We start from the raw sequence: 20,459 nt of genomic DNA, 5'->3' as shown, positions 1-20,459 counted from the left end.
GTTTGTTTTTAATTATAGTAACTGTACCATGGCTTACGAGGTGCCTTAAATAAGTTTTGAGACTTTTTTTTCATAGGGACAATTTTTCTCAGACAAGCATGAAACTCTAGTCCCCTTCAAAGTACTCCCCTCCAGATGCAACGCACTTGTTGTATCATTCCAAAAACTTCTGGAAGGCCCCCTGGAAGTCCTCTGGTGTGAATGTGTCCACAACCCTTGTCACAGCCTCTTTCATCTCCTCAATGGTTTCAAAATGACTGCCTCTAAGGTTTTCCTTGAGCTTGGGGAACAACCAAAAGTCACAGGGAGCGAGGTCTGGACTGTAGGGAGGGTGAGGAACTGTCTTGATGCCCATCTCAGTCAAATAGTTGGAAACACGGATGGAGTTGTGGACTGGTGCATTGTCCTGAACTTCGCACAAATCTTCCGCATGTTCAGTTCATCATGAATAATCGTGTGCACAGTTCCCACACTGACTTCAAACTCTACACTTATCCTCATGTATCAACGTTGCGTACGGCGATATTTGAGCGTATATGGGGTGTACGCCAAAACGGCTGCGCTACTTGGCATTTATCAATGTGGTCGTTGGCGTACGCTGCACTGAAAATATACACCAGGTCGAGAGGTGGCGTAAATTATACACCAAAATGAACCAGCGCTGGAATCCACATAAAAATGAAGATGATCAACATGATAAACAGTGCCATTATACAACATAAATAACACTTTCCTGATTATACTACATAATAATCAATACAAATCCCGCTGTTGTGGGATTGTTATGGAGCACGAGCCGTGGCTACAGTGCTGACAGGAAGGAAAGCGCTGCACACCTTTTTCTCCAGACGTCGAGCCTGGAGTCAGAGCAGCGCTGAGCTTAACTTCATGTGGTGTGATCGTTTTAGACAATGAAATTTATAATAACAACTGTAGTTTCGTCATTCCCTTAATTCGCCCGTGCTGCAACCAGGTTTTGTCGTCTCCATTTGGTTGTCACAATAAAATAAATACAGAAATACATTTAAAAAATAAAGAAATCTGACAGATTAGGCGTGTCTTATTAATTGAGCAAGCAAATATCCACATGTCAAGAATTATTGACATGTGAAAAGAGAATACAGTGGTCCCTCACTATAACGCCGTTCACCTGTCGTGGCCTTGGAGTCTTGCGGAGTATTTAGTCCAATTTTGCATGCCTTTTTTTTTTACAGTGTTCTGTGTTCTGTGTATCTGTTTATAAGAATCTTGTTGCCCAGAAGAGAAAAGAGCACCAACAACTATTCACAACTGTGTTTGTCACACGGAAACAAACACCTGCTGCAGCGAGGTGTGAGTGGGAAAAGGCGCAGCGCCAGGACGCAGAGGCGCGATCTGTGAAATACTGGTGAGTCACTATTAACAATTTCTTATGTGTCCGTCCTCATTCGTTGATCGTTAAAATTAATTTGTTAGTTCTAAATGCCATCATAATTATTTATAGGAAAACATTCTATTTTTATTTCTTAAACAAATGTTTGGGCCTGAAAACAGTTCGGTATTATTTCCCTACTAAGGTTTGAACTTTGAGAGTGTTTACACACGAGAGAAAAGTGAGAAAATGTTCATGCCTGATTGAGAAAGTGTATAAACTGTGTAGTGAGGGGTTTTACAGCTTTGAAATGTCTATAATAATTGTAAAAATAATGCTGACTACGTTGCGGATTCGCGTATTACAGGCTATTTTTTAGAACGTAACTCCAGCGATTAATGAGGGACCACTGTAACACTTTATTGATTATATACTACAAAACAATTGATACGACAGCCGCGTTTGATGCTCTGTTGGCACGCGTCGTGATTGGTGGAGTTCTTTTTCATTGCTGTCTTCCCGGCTTCCATGTCGTAAAATGAGGGTGTGTCTGAAGCGGAGTCTGAATATTTATGGGCGTGTTTATTATAATTACGATCGTTTCCACCCGCCGCATTTATCAAGATCACATCAGGCGTACGCCAGAAATGGGCAGGTGCGCACTGCTTGATACATGTCACGGCGACTTTAGTGTATTTCAAGTTTACGCCGTAAATTTATGCCACAAGTGCGCAACATTGATACATGAGGCCCATTGTCTCTATTGACACTTGACGGTCCTCATCCATAAAAGTATGACTTTTCCTCACCAGCTCCAGTGTTCTGACTTCCCTCCCCCTCCTACACCTCTCATCATCTCTCACAGACTCTCTGCCACCCTTAAACTTTTTGTGCCAATGAAACACCGATGCTCTGCCCATGCAATTTAATCCATGAGCAGTCTGAAGCAGTTCATAAGTCTGCGTAGCGTTCTTTCCGAGCTTAACACAAAATTTTATAGCGTATCACTCTTCCAAAGTGTCCTCCCGTCCCGACTGCATTTTGCAAAAAAGTCAGCTGTGACGAGCGTGATTTAGTAGGGTCCACTTAATGTCCACATACAGCCGTCTCGTTCAACCTGGATTATCTCCTTAGACATATGGTAATGACATATCAAAATTACAAGAGTGTGGGATGATTATAACTGCCCCTATGAAAGACTCAAAACTTATTGAAGGCACCTCGTACATCTAAAAATACACAAGAAGAAGAAATGCACAGGCTGTACATATTTTATTGCAACTTAAAATGTGACATAATGGGATTTAATACATTATATTACAAATCTTTATGTACATACGCCTTGTGTCGACTCAGTTGACATCAACAAACCATTCAATTTATACAGTAAATACAGCGCTTGATTCATACAAGCAAATGGGTGATTAACTATGGGAACTTGACTTTGAAGAATGTATTTCAAAGTTTTTGTACTGAGTTCATTTCTACTACTGAATGTAAACATTAAATGTATGATAAAATATGTAACCCACAACAGGAAGTGACGAGTAAATATTAGTATAATTGAGAAGCCTGGCCAAAATGTCACCCCTTTATCACAGGTCAGTAAATATTTATTTTTCCCAATAAATTATATACCTGAAGAGTTTGGAATGAAATTTAAAATTATTCACTGGATAGAATTCCTGTGTCATCCTCATTTCTGTGTTACTGCATTAAACACTGCATACCTATTACATAACTAAAGTAAAACTACTACTTCAAAGCTACTGCACTCATTTATTCAATCAAAATTCGCAAATGAAAATGCAAATGGAAAATAAAAGTCTTACTATAAAATAGATGTTTTTGGGGGTTTTTTTCTGCCTTTTTGATTTTAAAACCTTTATTCACACCCCGATTTCTGTTCTAGGCCAGGCCCAACCTTTTCAATGAATTCTTGCGGAGTGGGTTGTGAATCGAGTAATCCTGTTAACAAAACAACCAGTATTATACAGAACACAAACTATATATATATATATATATATATATATATATATATATATATATATATATATACATATATATATATATATATATTAGAACTTGTCAGAGGCACCAAAATAATGACCTGATACTTCAGTATTGCACTTTGGAAAAACAAAAATCACCTTTCTCTCTTACTACTTGTTCAGTATCGTGCCATTCCAGCAGTAATAACGAAAGAAAGAAAGAAAGAAAGAAGTAACCGGGATTTTAAGACCTCTGAAGTTCTTTGCTTTGTGAGACATACTAGATATGTTCTTTGGATATTCTTAGTGGAAGGTGTTGGGGTTTGGACGAATCATCATGACCACTTTTTTTAGTGAATAGGCCCCTCCTCGGAACTCAGCCCAGTAGACGCCATCCTGGTAGCGGCTGCGGTAATGCCCCCCTCTATACCAAACTCCATTCAGATTCGAGTGGGCACAAGAGTTGTACCACCAGCCTCCCTTCTGGTAGTGGGCGCAATTACCTGGAAATGTGGAAAAATAAAAAAGTCACACTGCATGCATAGAAATGTGCCAAGAAGTGTTTTTAATGCTGAAAGTATTGGACTGTTGTGCTGAGTGTTCCACGAAAAAAAAAAAAAAATTAAATAAAATAAAATACTATCTGTGGTTTTATATATGAGATACATAAAAGTTAATTAGATTTATTTTAGAATAAGATGCACTTTCAGTGTGAAGAGAAAAAGAAGGCTGTGGTCAGCCTGAAATCAGTTTAGCCACAACATTTTCATGTCTGAAAGAAGTATAAAAATGAGCACAATAGCTTTTCAGACCACAATAGCAACAACATGCACATCTCCACTGACCACCCAAAAATCCAGTGTATTCCAAAAGACATATTATCTCAAAATACAGTGGAATATGGCTACAGACCACACTCCCCTTGGACTGCTAATGTGGGTAGCAGTTTATACTGACTGTTTGCATGGTTAAGTGCTCAATACCCTGCTCCTCCATTTTACTAAATTAGAGTATTTTCTAAACAAAGCACGACAATGGATTGCACATGGGCGTTGTAAAATTTCAACAGAAATTTTACTCTACTTTGTTTTTCTTTGTCACGTCATGATCAAAAGCACAGCCAACACACATCTCCTGCAGTGAAGGTAGGTACTGTTTGTTTGTAAAACAAAAGATTACTTTATTCATTCATTTTGTAAACCTGCTTATTTTAATTAAGGGCCACAGTGGGGGGCTGGAACCTATCCCAGCAGTTATAGAGGGAGAGGAGGGGTATACCCTGGACATGCAGAGCCTACACAAGTAGACAGACAATATGGCCAATTTTGAGTAACCAGTTCACCTAAGGCTGGTCTGCCATTACAGATGTTTCCCTTCCCAATTCCAAAAAATAAGGAAATTGGGCCAAATTAATCACAACAGCAGTCCAAAGTTGTGAGTCATTGTATTGTACATGATTATGCACTAGGTCCCTGCTGATTACAAGCAACCCTCAATGCAACACCATGACATGGGATTTACTGGGCATGTTCACAATAGTACTATGTGCAGACTGTGTCCTGCCCTTCAGACACAGCTGAAGCCAGAACCAAAGGTTCTGAAACGAGATGATTGAGTCCACGGTGCATTTTGCTGTTGCATCATTAGCTTTCCCCACCATTTTATCAACCGTTTTGTCTAAGAAAAAAAGATTGCAATGACTGATGAGATTGTTTAAGCTGTGAAGGATACACCTGATGTGTCATTTGCCTTATTAAAAAAGAAGGCTGTGCATGCCAGTCGCATTCCAAGCAGCTTTCATAAGTGTCTGACAATTGCAGCTGCCGAGTTGGGATACAGCCTATGTGCTTAACATTATGAAGTTAAATTGTATCTGCTAACATCTGAAAACTGTTCTGCCGATGAATGCTGCATGCCTTTCATGGAATTGTGAATGTACATTATATTTATGAAACTGATTCAAAGATGTCAGCAAGCGGTGAGTCTATGAACAATGAACACACATACACACACGCAGACAGGCTGCTGTACTGCACTGAGCTCTGCTGGCTGCTCTGGTTAATGAAATTGCTGTGCTCCAAAACAGAAAACAATCTGCATTATTTTTGAAGTTTGCCTTTAGTTTTAACAAGTCATCAAATTGAGTGTGCAGCCAAATGGGAGTGGGTGTCTTCTTCTGCAGGCCTCCCGTCCTGTACACCAGCATGGAATCCCAAAATTTTGTGCATATTTGTATTGTCAATTATGTAGGTAGCATAGCCCAAGCAGAGGGTCACCCCTTTGAATCTGGTCTGCTTGAGGTTTCTTCCTCTACTCATCGTAGGGAGTTTTTTCTTACCACTGTCGCCTGTGAGCTTCCTCTAGGGGTTGGTAAGGTTAGCCCTTAATTGTATGAAGCGCCTTGAGGCAGTTTTGTTGTGATTTGGCACTACATAAATTAAATTACTTGAAATAAATTAAATTAATTTACAACCCCAATTTCAATGAAGTTGGGACATTGTGTAAAAAATGTAAATAAAAACAGAATACAATGATTGCAAATCCTCTTCAACCTATTCATTTGAATACACCACAAAGACAAGATATTTAATGTTCAAACTGATAGACTTTATTGCTTTTGTGCAAATATTTGCTCTTTTTTAAATGGATGCCTGCAACATGTTTCAAAAAAGCTGGAACAGTGGTATGTTTACCACTGTGTTACATCACCTTTCCTTCTAACAACACTCAATAAGTGTTTGGGAACTGAGGATGCTAACTGTTGAAGCTTTGTAGGTGGAATTGTTTACCATTCTTGCTTGATGTACGAATTCAGTTGTTCAACAGTTCGGGGTCTCCGTTGTCATATTTTGCGCTTCATAATGTGCCACACATTTTCAATGGATGACAGGTCTGGACTGCAGGCAGGCCAGTCTACTACCTGCACTCTTTTACTACGAAGCTACGCTGTTATAACACATGCAAAATGTGGCTTGGCATTGTCTTGCTAAAATAAGCAGGGACATCCCTGAAAAAGACACTGATTGGATGGCGGCATGTGTTGCTCCAAAACCTTGATGTACCTTTCAGGATTGATGGTGCCATCACAGATGTGTAAGTTGCCCATGTCATCAATCAATCAATCAATCAATTTTATTTATATAGCGCCAAATCACAACAAACAGTTGCCCCAAGGCGCTTTATATTGTAAGGCAAGGCCATACAATAATTACGTAAAAACCCCAATGCTCAAAACGACCCCCTGTGAGCAAGCACTTGGCGACAGTGGGAAGGAAAAACTCCCTTTTAACAGGAAGAAACCTCCAGCAGAACCAGGCTCAGGGAGGGGCAGTATTCTGCTGGGACTGGTTGGGGCTGAGGGAGAGAACCAGGAAAAAGACATGCTGTGGAGGGGAGCAGAGATCAATCACTAATGATTAAATGCAGAGTGGTGCATACAGAGCAAAAAGAGAAAGAAACACTCAGTGCATCATGGGAACCCCCCAGCAGTCTAAGTCTATAGCAGCATAACTAAAGGATGGTTCAGGGTCACCTGATCCAGCCGTAACTATAAGCTTTAGCAAAAAGGAAAGTTTTAAGCCTAATCTTAAAAGTAGAGAGGGTGTCTGTCTCCCTGATCCGAATTGGGAGCTGGTTCCACAGGAGAGGAGCCTGAAAGCTGAAGGCTCTGCCTCCCATTCTACTCTTACAAACCCTAGGAACTACAAGTAAGCCTGCAGTCTGAGAGCGAAGCCCTCTATTGGGGTGATATGGTACTATGAGGTCCCTAAGATAATATGGGACCTGATTATTCAAAACCTTATAAGTAAGAAGAAGAATTTTAAATTCTATTCTAGAATTAACAGGAAGCCAATGAAGAGAGGCCAATATGGGTGAGATATGCTCTCTCCTTCTAGTCCCCGTTAGTACTCTAGCTGCAGCATTTTGAATTAACTGAAGGCTTTTCAGTGAACTTTTAGTGTCATGGGCACTAACACATCCCCATACCATCACAGATGCTGACTTTTGAACTTTGCACTGGTAACAGTCTGGATGGTCTTTTTCCTCTTTTGTCCAGAGGACACAACGTCCATGATTTCCAAAAACAATTTGAAATGTGGACTCATTAGACCACAGCACACTTTTCCACTTTGCATCTGTCCATTTTAAATTAGCTCTGGCCCAGAGAAGGCGGCGGCATTTCTGGATGTTGTTGATGTAAGCTTTTGCTTTGCATGGTAGAGTTTTAACTTACACTTGTAGATGTAGCGACGAACTGTGTTAACTGACAATGGTTTTCTGAAGTGTTCCTGAGCCCACACGGTAAGATCCTTTACACAATGTCGGTTTTTAATGCAGTGCCGCCTGAGGGATTGAAGGTCATGGGCATTCAATCTTGGTTGGTTTTCGGCCTTGCCACTCATGTGTAGAAAGTTCTCCAGATTTTCTGAATCTTCTGATTATATTATGGAGTGTAGATGATGGAATCCCTGAATTCCTTGCAATTGAACATTGAGAAACATTGTTCTTAAACTGTTGGACTATTTTTTTCATGCAGTTGTTCACAAAGTGGTGATCCTCACCCCATCTTTGCTTGTGAACAGCTGAGCCTTTTGGGGATGCTCCTTTTATACCCAATCATGACACTCACCTGTTTCCAATTAGGTGTTCATCAACTTTCCCAGTCTTTTGTCGCCCCGTCCCAACTTTTTTGAAATGTGTTGCAGGCATGCATTTCAAAATGAGCCAATATTTGCACAAAAACAACAAAGTCTATCAGTTTGAACATTAAATATCTTGTCTTTGTGGTGTATTCAGTTGAATATAGGTTGAAGAAGATTTTCAAATCACTGTATTGTGTTTTTATTTACATTTTACACAACGTTCCAACTTCATTGGAGTTGGGGTTGTAATTGAAATCCACATTCAAGCACAAATTATTCGTACTGAGATGCAGTAATGAAATTAAAACTGAAGCTCTCTGTAAAATTAACTTAAAAGACATATTTTACCCCTCACCTGCACAAATTACATTAGTTCAGTGCCAGTGTCAATGTGTGTGTGAATGAGTGAATGCAAGGCATCACTGTAAAATGGTTTGAGCTTTTGATTCTGATGGAAAAGTACTATATAAATGCAGTGCATTTACTATCTATATGAAGACTGCTATGATGAAAGGTGTGACAGTTTTTCTACCATCCGTATGTGAAGGCAACATTATAGTCTCTATCTTGATAACCAATATATTCCCACACTCCTTCAGCCGTGAGGCACGGGTTTTACCTACACAAAGCTTACAAACTTAACCATGTCCAGTGATGCCAGCTTTGTGTGTGGAGCTCAAACAATGGAATGGGAAATCTGTGTAATTTTGGAAATGTGGAATTTTTAAAGTATATCAAAGCCATGTTATTTAAAATTTCATTCAATAAATTTATCATTGTCTTTCTTGTATACTGAAGTTTTCTTCAAGATCATTTTCTTACAACCTTAATTATGCAAAACAATTATTTGGAATCAAACCTATGGCAAACTCAGCCGAGTGCCCATGTGTCCACCCTGACCAAACCATGCATCATATTCTCCATGATTGCAAACATGGGCCCAAATGTCACTCAACAAGACCTATATGAAGCCAACCAATAAGCCCTGAACTGGTTGCAGCACTGGCATGACAACATATGATAATGATGAGATGTCCATGTTTTTTCTGAAATTTTGTATCAGTAATATGGTGATTTAAAAAGTAGCTGGTGAGTGTAATTTTGTTGCTCTTTAATAATCCTACAGATGCTTAACTCCAAGTACAGCTGCTATGCTGTCCCTCATTCTTTACTTCTGAAATCAGTATTTCAACAAACTATTTCTCTTAAACAGAGCAAATGGCAAAGGTGAAAACAATAAGCAGAGGGTTGATTGCTCACAAAGCACAAATAGGACTAAGAGGAAGAGTCAGTCCTGCATTGGATCTAAGGCCCATTGAGGCTGGTGTTTATCTCCACATATCAAAGAAGCAGATGGGAGTCTACAGGATCTGTTGTATAGGTTGCAGGTCCATCGCATGATACTTCCTCAGCTAAGGCTGGTACCAATTTACAGCTAGGTGGACTGGGACAATGCAGATGTCTTGTCCAACAATAAGAAGCATGACCAAGAATTGAAACCAGGTCGATGTATTGGTGGGGAAGTAACCTGCCCTCTGGATGGAACTGGCATCCCATCCAGAGGGAGTCACAGACTCTTACCTGCTTTCCCCACAGAATTTGCCGAAACTATGGACACCAACAGGCGTCAGGACCTACAAAGGACTTACTTTCACATCTTGGAAAATTCTTTCAGCTCTACTTGGTTTTACAGTGCTAAACATGGTCTCATGCAACATTTGCTAACTGTGGTTCGCTGAGTACCTGTATATGCATCATGGTCTCTGTCCAGTGTTGTGAACTGTTTGCCATTATGCCAGGTGAGGGAGTCTCCAGCATTGCCATGGTATCTGCCTACTCTGAGCTTGTAGAAGTCAGCTTCAGGTTCCACTCTGAAGCTGGCGTACTCTGCAAACACCTTCCGACCAGACCAGTCCTCCAGTGTGATGAGCAGTTTGTAGTTTCTTTGATTTGTCAGCCAGTAGATATTCTCCAGACCCAGCCAGTACTCGCCGTCAATATTGCCAAATCCTTGCTGTGAAGCACAATGATAGAAAACTTTATTATGATGAAATCCTATCTGAATTACCTTAGAACAGGGGTGGCCAAGTTCGGTCCTCGAGAGCCACATTCCTGACACTCTTAGTTGTCTCCCTGCTCCAACACACCTGAATCCAATGAAAGGCTCATTAAAAGTCTGTTAATGAGTCTTTCATTGGATTCAGGTGTGTTGGAGCAGGGAGACAACTAAAAGTGTCAGGAATGTGGCTCTCGAGGACCGAACTTGGCCACCCCTGCCTTAGAACATCTTAGAACTGTTAGATTGGATATCTACTGGATGATCCAGGGTCATTGGTTTGTGGTCTGGAGGCAATTATGAATTCAGCTCCTCGATAGAGTTATTTATCATCAAAGAACATTCAAATAAATGGACCTTTTGAGTCATGCTTACTGCTACCATCAGGTTATTTTCCTTTATAGAACAGCTTAGTGGATCCTTGTCATTTGATTGGTGGCTTGTATGTCACGTGACATGCATTATTCATACCATTTGCCATTGTAATTCATTTTCCATGCAATAGTTCTTTTTAGTGTGCAATTTTAGTGTTATACAAAATGTGCTATTGCACGCCCCGACCACTGCGCATACTCACACTACCAGGGGTGGTATTTAGCTAAAGATGACAGAGTTTGTTTTGCTGGCGGACAGCGATTTGAAGGAGCTAGTTGATGCTACTAATTACCGTCTGGAGGCATGAAGAGCTGTTAGGATGAAGTTAGGATGTAAAGCTGGAAAAATTTCTGACGAGATTTTTCACTGGAGTGAGGAAAGCAGACGGCAGTCTGTACTGAATTCAGCACAATGGCATCACAGACTACATCATCAGAATTGTTTTTTTCCAAGTTGACTGAGAACAATTTTGGACTCCTACTTAGAGCCCCTTCACACATCATGTGAAGTTTGGACAAGGTGCGCACTTAGTGCGCATGATGCAGGAATCGTGTGCAAACCGTGTGAAATCGTCCCTGCCTCAAACACCTCATACACCTGTTGCTACAACTATTTGCGCACACCAGCGGCTGAATGAGAGAGTGTGCGCTGTACGAATCCATCGCACCCTCTTGCAGCAGGTGTCACCCAAATTACAGGTGACACACACAAACATCAAACACCACTCACATGCCACTTAGAAAATGTGTGGCCAGTCGCACTATTGGCACGACAACAGACTGTAGACTGTCTACTGTCGTACTCGCAGTGAAATTCGACTCAGTTCCCCATGACTGTGGAGTTGCTGAGATGTGGCGTGCTGTCGGCTCCCCCAATCAACGTGTGTGTGTGTGTGTGTGTCGCATGCTCCCCCGCAGGCGAGGCGCATCTCATCCGATCAGAGAGTGACACTTTGGTCTGTACTCTGAATGGACGGGGGCGTGGCAGTTGTTGACATGGCTGGTCCTGGACATCAGAGCTGCAGAACATGCACCATGTTTTGACGGACACGCACGTGTGCGCTTGCTGTACTCACATCAAAAAAATATATCGCTTGTGATGGGCTGGAGAGGGCACACACTGACAGGTCCAGCTGGACCGGACCATCAGTTTATGTGGACATGCAGCAGGCGATCTGCATGTCATGTCTGTTTGACAGGACAGTGAGCTGTGCACTGCAGAACCATATGCCAGGCCAACAGTATGACAAATACGCCACTTTCAGTCACATATCAGCAGAAATACACCATAGCAAATGCTGTTTGGTCAGTTATCACAGTGCTCTTCTTCTTTTTTTCGTAAATATGCTTGTTGATTAGAGCCATTTCATGCTCCTGTTATTAGACAGTGATTGTGGTGCAGTGGTAGAGCTGCTGTCTGGTAATCAGGCGGTGTGGGTTCAAATCTTAAGAGTGGTGTTTGTTTTTTTACCAGGGTTGTTTAACCACAGAGTTCTGTATTGTCCCCCTTTTATGTATTATTTATATCAACCCAGTGATATTCACGAATTATACAGCTGGTTTTTATTTAATTTTCCTCCAGATTAGCAGTGAGATGTGGTGCAGCTCATCCCATGGAACGCAATGCGAGCTGCTGCAGCAGTGTGAGATGCTGTTCCTGCTCGACAGACACTGTCATGTGCACAAACCGTTGCGCCGGCATCATGCACACCTGCCTGTTGGCGCGACGTTCCGTAGTGCGCAAATTCAAAGTGTTTCGCGCTGTTTCGCCGTATTTGTCCAAATGTCACCCAAACTTTGCACTATGTGTGAAGGGGCCTTAAGGTTCATGTTGGACCGCTGATGACAAAGCACCAGCGAGGAACACCAAAATGTAAGTCCCTTTTCTGTTGTTTATGACTTCATAAAATATCAAATGACAAGGATCTGTTTTCGCCGTTATTATAAAAGCAATAATGAATGCTTTTTTATTCCACACTATGGATGCTTTGAATCACTGAAACACATTTTCTGATGAGTTTATGCATGTGGTTCAAAGAGTTTTCTTAAAGTCTTCGAAAAGTATTATTTTTTGTTGTTTTTAGGGAAGATTTAATCAGGAGTCTTGAAAATCGTTGGCCTAATGTTGTGTCATTGAACTGTTTCACCCTGTTCTCAGGATTTCTGTTTCAAAAGACAAAGAAAATATTTCCCCACTCTCCTTTCATGTTTGCCTCAGACCTGGTCATTCGATTAAATAAGTTACTTATTGATGAAAGATTCAAAATCAGGAAATAGGATTACTTTGCATGAAAACAGGAATGCATTCTGTCAAGTAACTTTACTAAAACCAGCTGATGCTGCTGGAATAAATGACTCAATAGACTCCAGCAGTGAGACGGGGACTTCATCAAACATTTAGAACAAATACCTATTCATTACATTTTCACATCTGGTTAATATCAACACAGTGTGTGTAAACTCGCTTCCCTCCAGACTATGAACTCCTTGATTTGGTGTGAAGGTGTCACACCTTGTATGTCTCCCAGTTCCTGAAAAAGTTGACAGAGCCGTCCAGTCTCCTCTGGATCACAGTCCAACCACCGGGGTCGTGTCTCTGGTCACACCACACCTGCATGAGGCGGTTGGCATTCTCTGGTTTCAGTAGGCACATGCCGCTGGTAGTCTGTCCATCTTCCAATGCCTGCAGACAATCCTTAAATGGTCCTGAATATGAAAAACGAGAGCGAATATAAGTTAACACACCAGCACGTAAAATGCAGCCCTTTACCTCCCTGCTTGTGCCATCCACCTACAGATTTTCTCAGAGGCAAAAAAAAAAACCCATCCATTGTGACAGTGTTTATAGTCAGCAAAGGGGAACACCATTTTCATTTCAACACTAGATTTGACTTTGGCTGCGAAGTTAACAAAGGAAAATGTGCCGAGTGAGCAGCCAAAAGCAACACTGGCGTGAAGGCAAAGGGAATCCTGACTATTAATGATGAAATGGCAGCAAACACCACTTGATCATTTGGGATCGTGAGCTGAGCAGCACTACAGATGTTCTCGTTTTACTTAAATGGCAAATTGGATATTTTTCAACATAGTCATCTTTTCAGCTGGTACAAAAATGTATTTATTCTGCACTTAATTGATTTAGAACACAAACACCATCACGGGCTAACTGGCTCTCTTTTGCAGTCGGCGAGTAACATTTTCATATGTTCAGTGCAACAAGAAGCTGTTTGATCTGAATGATGCTAACTGATCCCATCCAATAACATTAATGTGAGCCCGAGGCAGTGTTTGTGTTCTAAATCAGCAATGTACTGATAGCCTCAGTTTTTGATGCAAAACATTAACTATATATATTGAACAAAAATATAAATGCAACACTTTTCTTTTGCTCCCAATTTTCATGAGCTGAACTCAAAGATCTAAAACATTTTCTATAAACACAAAAGACCTATTTCACTTAAATATTGTTCATAAATCTTTCTAAATCTGTTAGTGAGCACTTCTCCTTTGCCGAGAAAATCCATCCCACCTCAAAGGGGTGGCATATCAAGATGGTGATTGGACAGCAGGATTAATGCACAGGTGTGCCTTAGGCTGGCCACAATAAAAGGCCACTCTGAAGTGTGCAGTTTTGCTTTATTTGCGGGGTGGAGGAGTCAGAAAATGAGTCAATATCTGATCAGACCAACATTTGCCTTATGCAGTGCAACACATCTTTGCATAGAGTTGATCAGGTTGTTGATTGTGGCCTGTGGACTGTTGGTCCACCCCTCTTCAATGGCTGTGTGAAGTTGCTGGATATTGGCAGGAACTGGAATGCGCTGTCATATACGCTGATCCAGAGCATCCCAAACATGCTCAGTGGGTGACATGTCTGGTGCATATGCTGGCCATGCAAGAACTGGGATGTTTTCAGCTTCCAGGAATTGTGTACAGATCCTTGCAACATGGGGACATGCTGTAAGGGTTCTCAAGACCAGGCACCTAAGTGGCTCAACTCTACTCTTTTCTACTCTCCTATTTTACTCTTCCTTTTTCGATATTTAGATATACCTTTGTATACTGGCATAGTTCCACCTTAGAATTGGAATACAATATATAAGATATACCTTACTGAATTTTCATGCATTATCATGCTGCAACATGAGGTGATGGTTGTGGATGAACGGCACAACAATGTGCCTCAGAAAATGTTTTAGAGCTTTGAGTTCAGCTCATGAATAATGGGAGCAAACACAAAAGTGTTGTGTTTATATTTTTTGTTCAATATATATATATATATATATATATATATATATATATATATATATATATATATATATATATATATATATATAGTAGAAAAATAAAGTTCTCCTTTAAGGGTTTATAATTTACATCTTTGACTACTCATGTTCAATCATTATTATTATTATTATTATTATTATTATTATTATTATTATTATTATTATCAATATTTATTTTTAATAACCACACTTATACTTTGAGGATCTTCAGTGCAAATGTAGCTATCTGTTTTGTTGATATTCTGAAGAAAGGATTTATGCTCAAGTGCTCACAAACCACCTTCAATAATATAATGCTTTTCCAGCAGACAAGACAAATATATAAATAAAAAATAAAGTATTTTGACTATAAATATTCATCCGTTGCCCTTGCTTATTCTGTGCATGTTCACATTGTATGAATGGATTTTCTGGTTTAAATCAGAAATGGCTAATTTCTCTCTGCGTAGTTATTATTGTACCCTAACATTCCAAACACAGTATGGAAAACACAATGAAGCGAGCTGGCGCCTCTTCAGAATGCACGAAGGACCTGTTTGGGACACCGGAGCAGGTGTTGTTTTTCAGGGTGTTTATTGACAAAATGATTATTTATGTTGATTTCAGACTGCAGCGGGTCTGCTTGAAGCAATGAAGCAGCGCTGGTTCTTTCCAAACATTATAATACAAACAATAAACTACAACCGACCAAAACCATTTTTTTCCCAAAATGAGATGTCCTGCGTTTTTTATGAATTACATCCTGACGTGCAGTGCAGTGGACTGAAGAGCTGAGCTCAGAGTCTATGGAGTTACATTTGTGTCATTAATATCTGAAAGGAAATGCTTTTGACAAAAACTACAGATTTTGTTTATTTCTATTTATGTCCAGAGATCAAGGATCCGTCATGTACATCAACAATCTAATGGCCATGTACTGATTTTAATGATTTTTATTTTTGTCCAGAGATCAAAGATCCAGTAACCAATTTCATATTTATTTACTTTAAGACTCAATAAAATGCTAACATAGAAAACCTGGAAAGCCTACTTTTAGTACACAGAAAATTCACAAGAGGTAGAACTGATAATGGCATCGATATTGATAAACTCTTATCAATACCCATGCCTAATCATATTGCACCAAGGTGCATCGTATCGCATTGTGAAGAACTGAATTGCCATCAAATATATATTAAACCCATCAAATTGGGAAGTGGGGTGAATCGTATCGCACTGTATCATCAGTGTCATCATGTATTACTATATGTATCGTATCGCAGGTAGTGTATCGAGGTGCATATCGAATCATTGTCAGTGATGAGATTCACATGCCTATTACACATGCTTCAGTATGATTGGTTGAATATTTATGTTTGTTTGTTAAAATCAACAAATAAATCACACATGATTCATATACAGTCCACCCAGAAAGTATTCACAGCTGTTCATTTTTTCCTCATGTTATGTTACAGTTTTACTTCAAAATGGAGTTTTCCCCTCAAAACTGTATCCACAACACCCCATAATGAAAACATAAAAAAGTTAAAACTAAGAAATCACATGTACATAAGTATTCACACCCTTTGCTCAGTACTTTGTTGATGCACCTTTGGCAGCAATTACAGACTCAGTTCTTCTTGAATATGATGTCACAATCTTGGCGCACCTATCTTTGGGCAGTTTTGCTCATTCCTCTTTGGAGCACCTCTCAAGCTCCATCAGGTTGGATGGGGAGCATTGGTGCACAATCATTTTCAGATCTTGACAGAGATGTTCAATTGGATTCAGGTCTGGGCTCTGGCTGGGCCACTCAAGAACATTCACAGAGCTGTCCTGAAGCCACTCCTTTCATGCCTTGGCTGTGTGTTTAGGGTCATTGTCTTGCTGAAAGATGAACTGTCACCCCAGTCTGAGGTCCAGAGTGTTCTGGAGCAGGTTTTCATTCAGGATGTCTCTGTACATTGCTGCATTCATCTTTCCCTCCCACAGCATGATGATGCCACCCACCAGCTTCACTGTAGGGATGGTACCAGGTTTCCTCCAAATATGACACCTGGCATTCACGCCAAAGAGTTCAATCTTTATCTCATCAGACCAGGGAATTTTGTTTCTCATGGTCTGAGAGTCCTTCAGGTGCCTTTTGGCAAACTCCAGGTGGGCTGTAATGTGCCCTTTTACTAAGGAGTGGCTTCCGTCTGGCCACTCTACCATACAGTCCTGATTGGTGGATTGCTGCAAAGATAGTTGTCCCTTCTGGAAGGTTCTCCTCTCTCCACAGAGGAATGCTGGAGCTCTGACAGAGTTGACCATCAGGTTCTTGGTCACCTCCCTGGCGAAGGCCCTTCTCTCCCAATCCACTCAGTTTCGATTGGTGGATACCTCTCTGAAGAGTCCTGGTGGATCAGAATGTCTTCCATTTACAGATGATGGAGGCCACTGTGTTCATTGGGACCTTCAAAACAGCAGAAATGTTTCTGTACCCTTCCCCAGATTTGTGCCTCAAGTCAATCCTGTCTCAGAGGTCTGCAGATAATTCCTTTGACTTCATGCTTGGTTTGTGTTCTGACATGCACTGTCAACTGTGGGACCTTATATGTAGACAGGTGTGGTGCTTTTCCAAATCATGTTCAATTAAACCGAATTCATCCCAAGTGTACTCCAATTAAGCTGCAGAAACATCTCAAGGATGATCAGTGGAAACAGGATGCACCTGAGCTCAATTTTGAGCTTTACGGCAAAAGGCTGTGAATGCATATGTACATGTGATTTCTTCTTATTTTTTTATAGGTTTGCAAAAATAAAAAAAAGAACTTTTAGAATGTTGTGCGTAGAAAAAACTTTTGGAATAAGGTGGTATCATAACAAAATGTGGTAAAAGTCAAGCACTGTGAATACTTTCTGGGTGCACTGTACATCAGAAATACCCCAATATTGCACTGATGTGGAATCTCAATGGGCTTTTTTCAAATTCTACAAGTCAAGCAAATGTTGTTTTCTTTTCTTAAAATTGCTTTAAGTCAAAAGCAATAAAGCTCATTTTATGAATACAGCTACTTTATAAAATTGTTGGGCAAAATAAGCACCGGAGGAAAGATTTAGTTTTTCCAAGTCTGACACCTTCACTGCAGGTCCCACACTTGGCTGAGTTTGGTTGTGCCAAGTGGTGACCTCACGGTGGCATAGTGGACATGACAAGGTCCCAGGTTCTCTTCCCACCTGGTCCTTTGTGTGGGACCTTTGCATGTTTCCCTGTGTTTGAGGGGGTTCGTCCAGGTGCTTTAGGTACTTTCCATTTCCAAAGACATGCAAGTCAGGTGAGCTGGTGACTGACTCTAAATTGATTTGAGTGAGAGGTGTCTGCCCTGCAACAGACTGAAGACCTGCCCATGGTGTACCCCACCTCTTGCCCACTGACTGATGGGATAGACTCCAGACCCTCGGTGACCCTTACCAGGAGTAAGCGGGTTCAGAAAATGAATGAATGACTTGGCATGGCTAATGAGCGCCTTGTGGGGCAGGGGCTTGCTGTTCTCTGGCATGTCATGAAAGGAAACTCGGACTGGTCCTTAACAAGCTTAAAATCTTGCCACTTCTTTCGGACACCTCGCTACTGTAAAAAATATGATGGTGATTTTATTCTTATTAGTTTCCACTTTTCTTTTTCTTATGCTTAGCTTGTTTTTTCTATTGTGACCCTGAATAACGGACCACTGTGCCTTTGCGTGCTAAAAAGTGCTGATATAAACCAGTATTGAAGACGGGATGTGAAACATGTTTTTTTCTATTTTTCTGATGATTCATGAAAACTGAGAACAGGCCAAGTTTGGTTTGTCTTATTGGGTGAGAGAGACGAGGTCCAGTTGTTTTCTTCTCATTGAGGCAGGGTGACACTGTGTAGCTTGAATCTATTATCAGGACCGCAGGGGGGGGGGGGTTATGATATTTCCTTTGTACGGTCATGATCAGTGCATGGACATACAAGAAGAAACAAGACTGCACTTGCGCCCGTACCAAGCAGAGACCAGTCAAGAAATAACACAACATCTTAGCGTAGTGACGCAATTTTTAGACAGAAACTCACATAGTATATATGGGTTCAAGGAGAGATAGATGGGGTTCCTGCCTCAGAGCCTAATTGCTTGGGCAAACTAATCATGAACCTAGAGACTCTCTGTTATTGTTACTTTGGCTCATTCTCTCTATTAAAGGTGAGGTCAATCTGAGAAACTGGAATGAGTCCTGGTCATCTTTTCCTCTCTCATCAACGGACGCATGGGGTGAGACCAACATAAATTGTTAAATAATTTCATGTTGATGTTTGGGTTTACAGTTGTGTGATACTGTAGTACAAAGGTCCACTCCAGCATACCTCCATCTTCACTCATACTCGGTCCAGGGTTGCATGGTATAGGCTCAGTGCAACATCACATTTTTATGTCAATCAATCGGAGTGGGCCACGGCCTCAACTTTATCTAAATTCTGGGTCTTTTCGTGATGCTTAGGGCTAGTGGCAAGCGATCACCTTAGTATTTCTTTGTTCTTCTTGTTGCTTAATGCTGACAAATTATAATGTATTTCTTGTCTTTCTGATGCCTGATTCTGTTTTTATTTCTCTCTGTTTGAGGTGCGGCTCCATCCAGAGATGGGTGTGGTATCTGTTTCTGAAACCCTCCTGTCCTGTGCACCTGCAACATTTCCTGTATATTCTTTTTATTGAATTGCTTTGGAATTTGTGTCAGTCACATGGCCCAAGCAGAGAGTCACCCCGTTGAGTCTGGTCTGATTGACGTTTCTTCCTCAGAGGGAGTTTTTCCTTACCACTGTCGCCTGTGTGCTTGCTCTAGGGGTTGGAAAGGTTAGACCTTACTTGTGTGAAGCGCCTTGAGGCAACTTTGTTGTAATTTGGTGCTATAAATGAATAAATGAATAAATTAAATTAAATTAATTAACTAATCATGAATGAATTACCCTGAGGTATCCAGAGTTGAGAACAGTTACACTTGGAGTGTGCACTGGGTTTGTCTCTTGCTCTTCTGAGTAGCACCGGGCGGCATACCCCAGCCTGTCCTATATTGAGTGTGGATTTAATCAATGTGGTTGAGAGTTTGAGCGGATAAACAAACAAAGAAACCACTGTGCATAATCGTGTGCCTCCTCGGGAGGACTCATCACAAAACACACCCAGGTGAGACCTTCTTGGGCAAATCAGCTGAGGCATGCCAAGTTACAACTTGACCCACTACAGCATGAAACACAGCCAATCTCAGTCAGGTAGTAGAGTTGCTTAAGGTTGCAGTGCTTCAACCTCATAGCATCAGGATTTACTATTTCACTTATGTTTGGCCATTGTGTACCATAATTATGCCTTATGCTTACAGATTCACGCATACAATCACTGATATTAGTGTACTGCTATGCAATATGCTCACCTGCACACCAAGAACAATGTGGGAATAAGGGACTTTGATCAAGGGGAGAAGAAAGTCTTTCACAGGCCCTGAGGCCTGTCGCACTAGTGCTTATCTCTTGCAACTCAGTCTCACTCCCAAACTGTCAGATTTTGATGCAAAAATTTCCTTTTGACCAAATGTCACTATATGTGACAAGTTGAGTAGCTCTTTTGCATTACTATGTGTGTTACTATGCATTACTATGGCAGCACAATGGCTTAGTGGTTAGCACTGTTGCCTCACAACAAGAAGGTCATGGGTTCAATTTTGTGTGGAGTTTGCATGTTCTCTCTGTGTTGTGTGGGGTTCTTCCAGGTGCTTTGGT

General features: G+C 40.9%; 1 protein-coding gene across 1 annotated transcript in view; it reads right to left on the bottom strand.

Annotated features, from left to right (window-relative positions):
• Positions 1 to 3,444: 3,444 nt before the first annotated feature.
• The window catches only part of angptl2b (angiopoietin-like 2b), a 39,640-nt gene continuing 22,625 nt past the window's right edge, over positions 3,445 to 20,459 (bottom strand). Inside the window, exons 3-5 of the mRNA XM_034169772.1 lie at positions 12,928 to 13,121; positions 9,729 to 9,999; positions 3,445 to 3,845 (exon numbers count right to left, since the gene is read on the bottom strand). Coding sequence (XP_034025663.1) covers positions 3,646 to 3,845; positions 9,729 to 9,999; positions 12,928 to 13,121 — 665 coding nt within the window. The 3' untranslated portion in view covers positions 3,445 to 3,645. The remainder of the gene's footprint in view (positions 3,846 to 9,728; positions 10,000 to 12,927; positions 13,122 to 20,459) is intronic.

Source organism: Thalassophryne amazonica, chromosome 5 (assembly GCF_902500255.1).
Source record: "Thalassophryne amazonica chromosome 5, fThaAma1.1, whole genome shotgun sequence".
Taxonomy (NCBI): domain Eukaryota; kingdom Metazoa; phylum Chordata; class Actinopteri; order Batrachoidiformes; family Batrachoididae; genus Thalassophryne; species Thalassophryne amazonica.
Note: the sequence above shows the minus strand (reverse complement) of the source record. Positions and strands in the feature narration are given on the sequence as shown.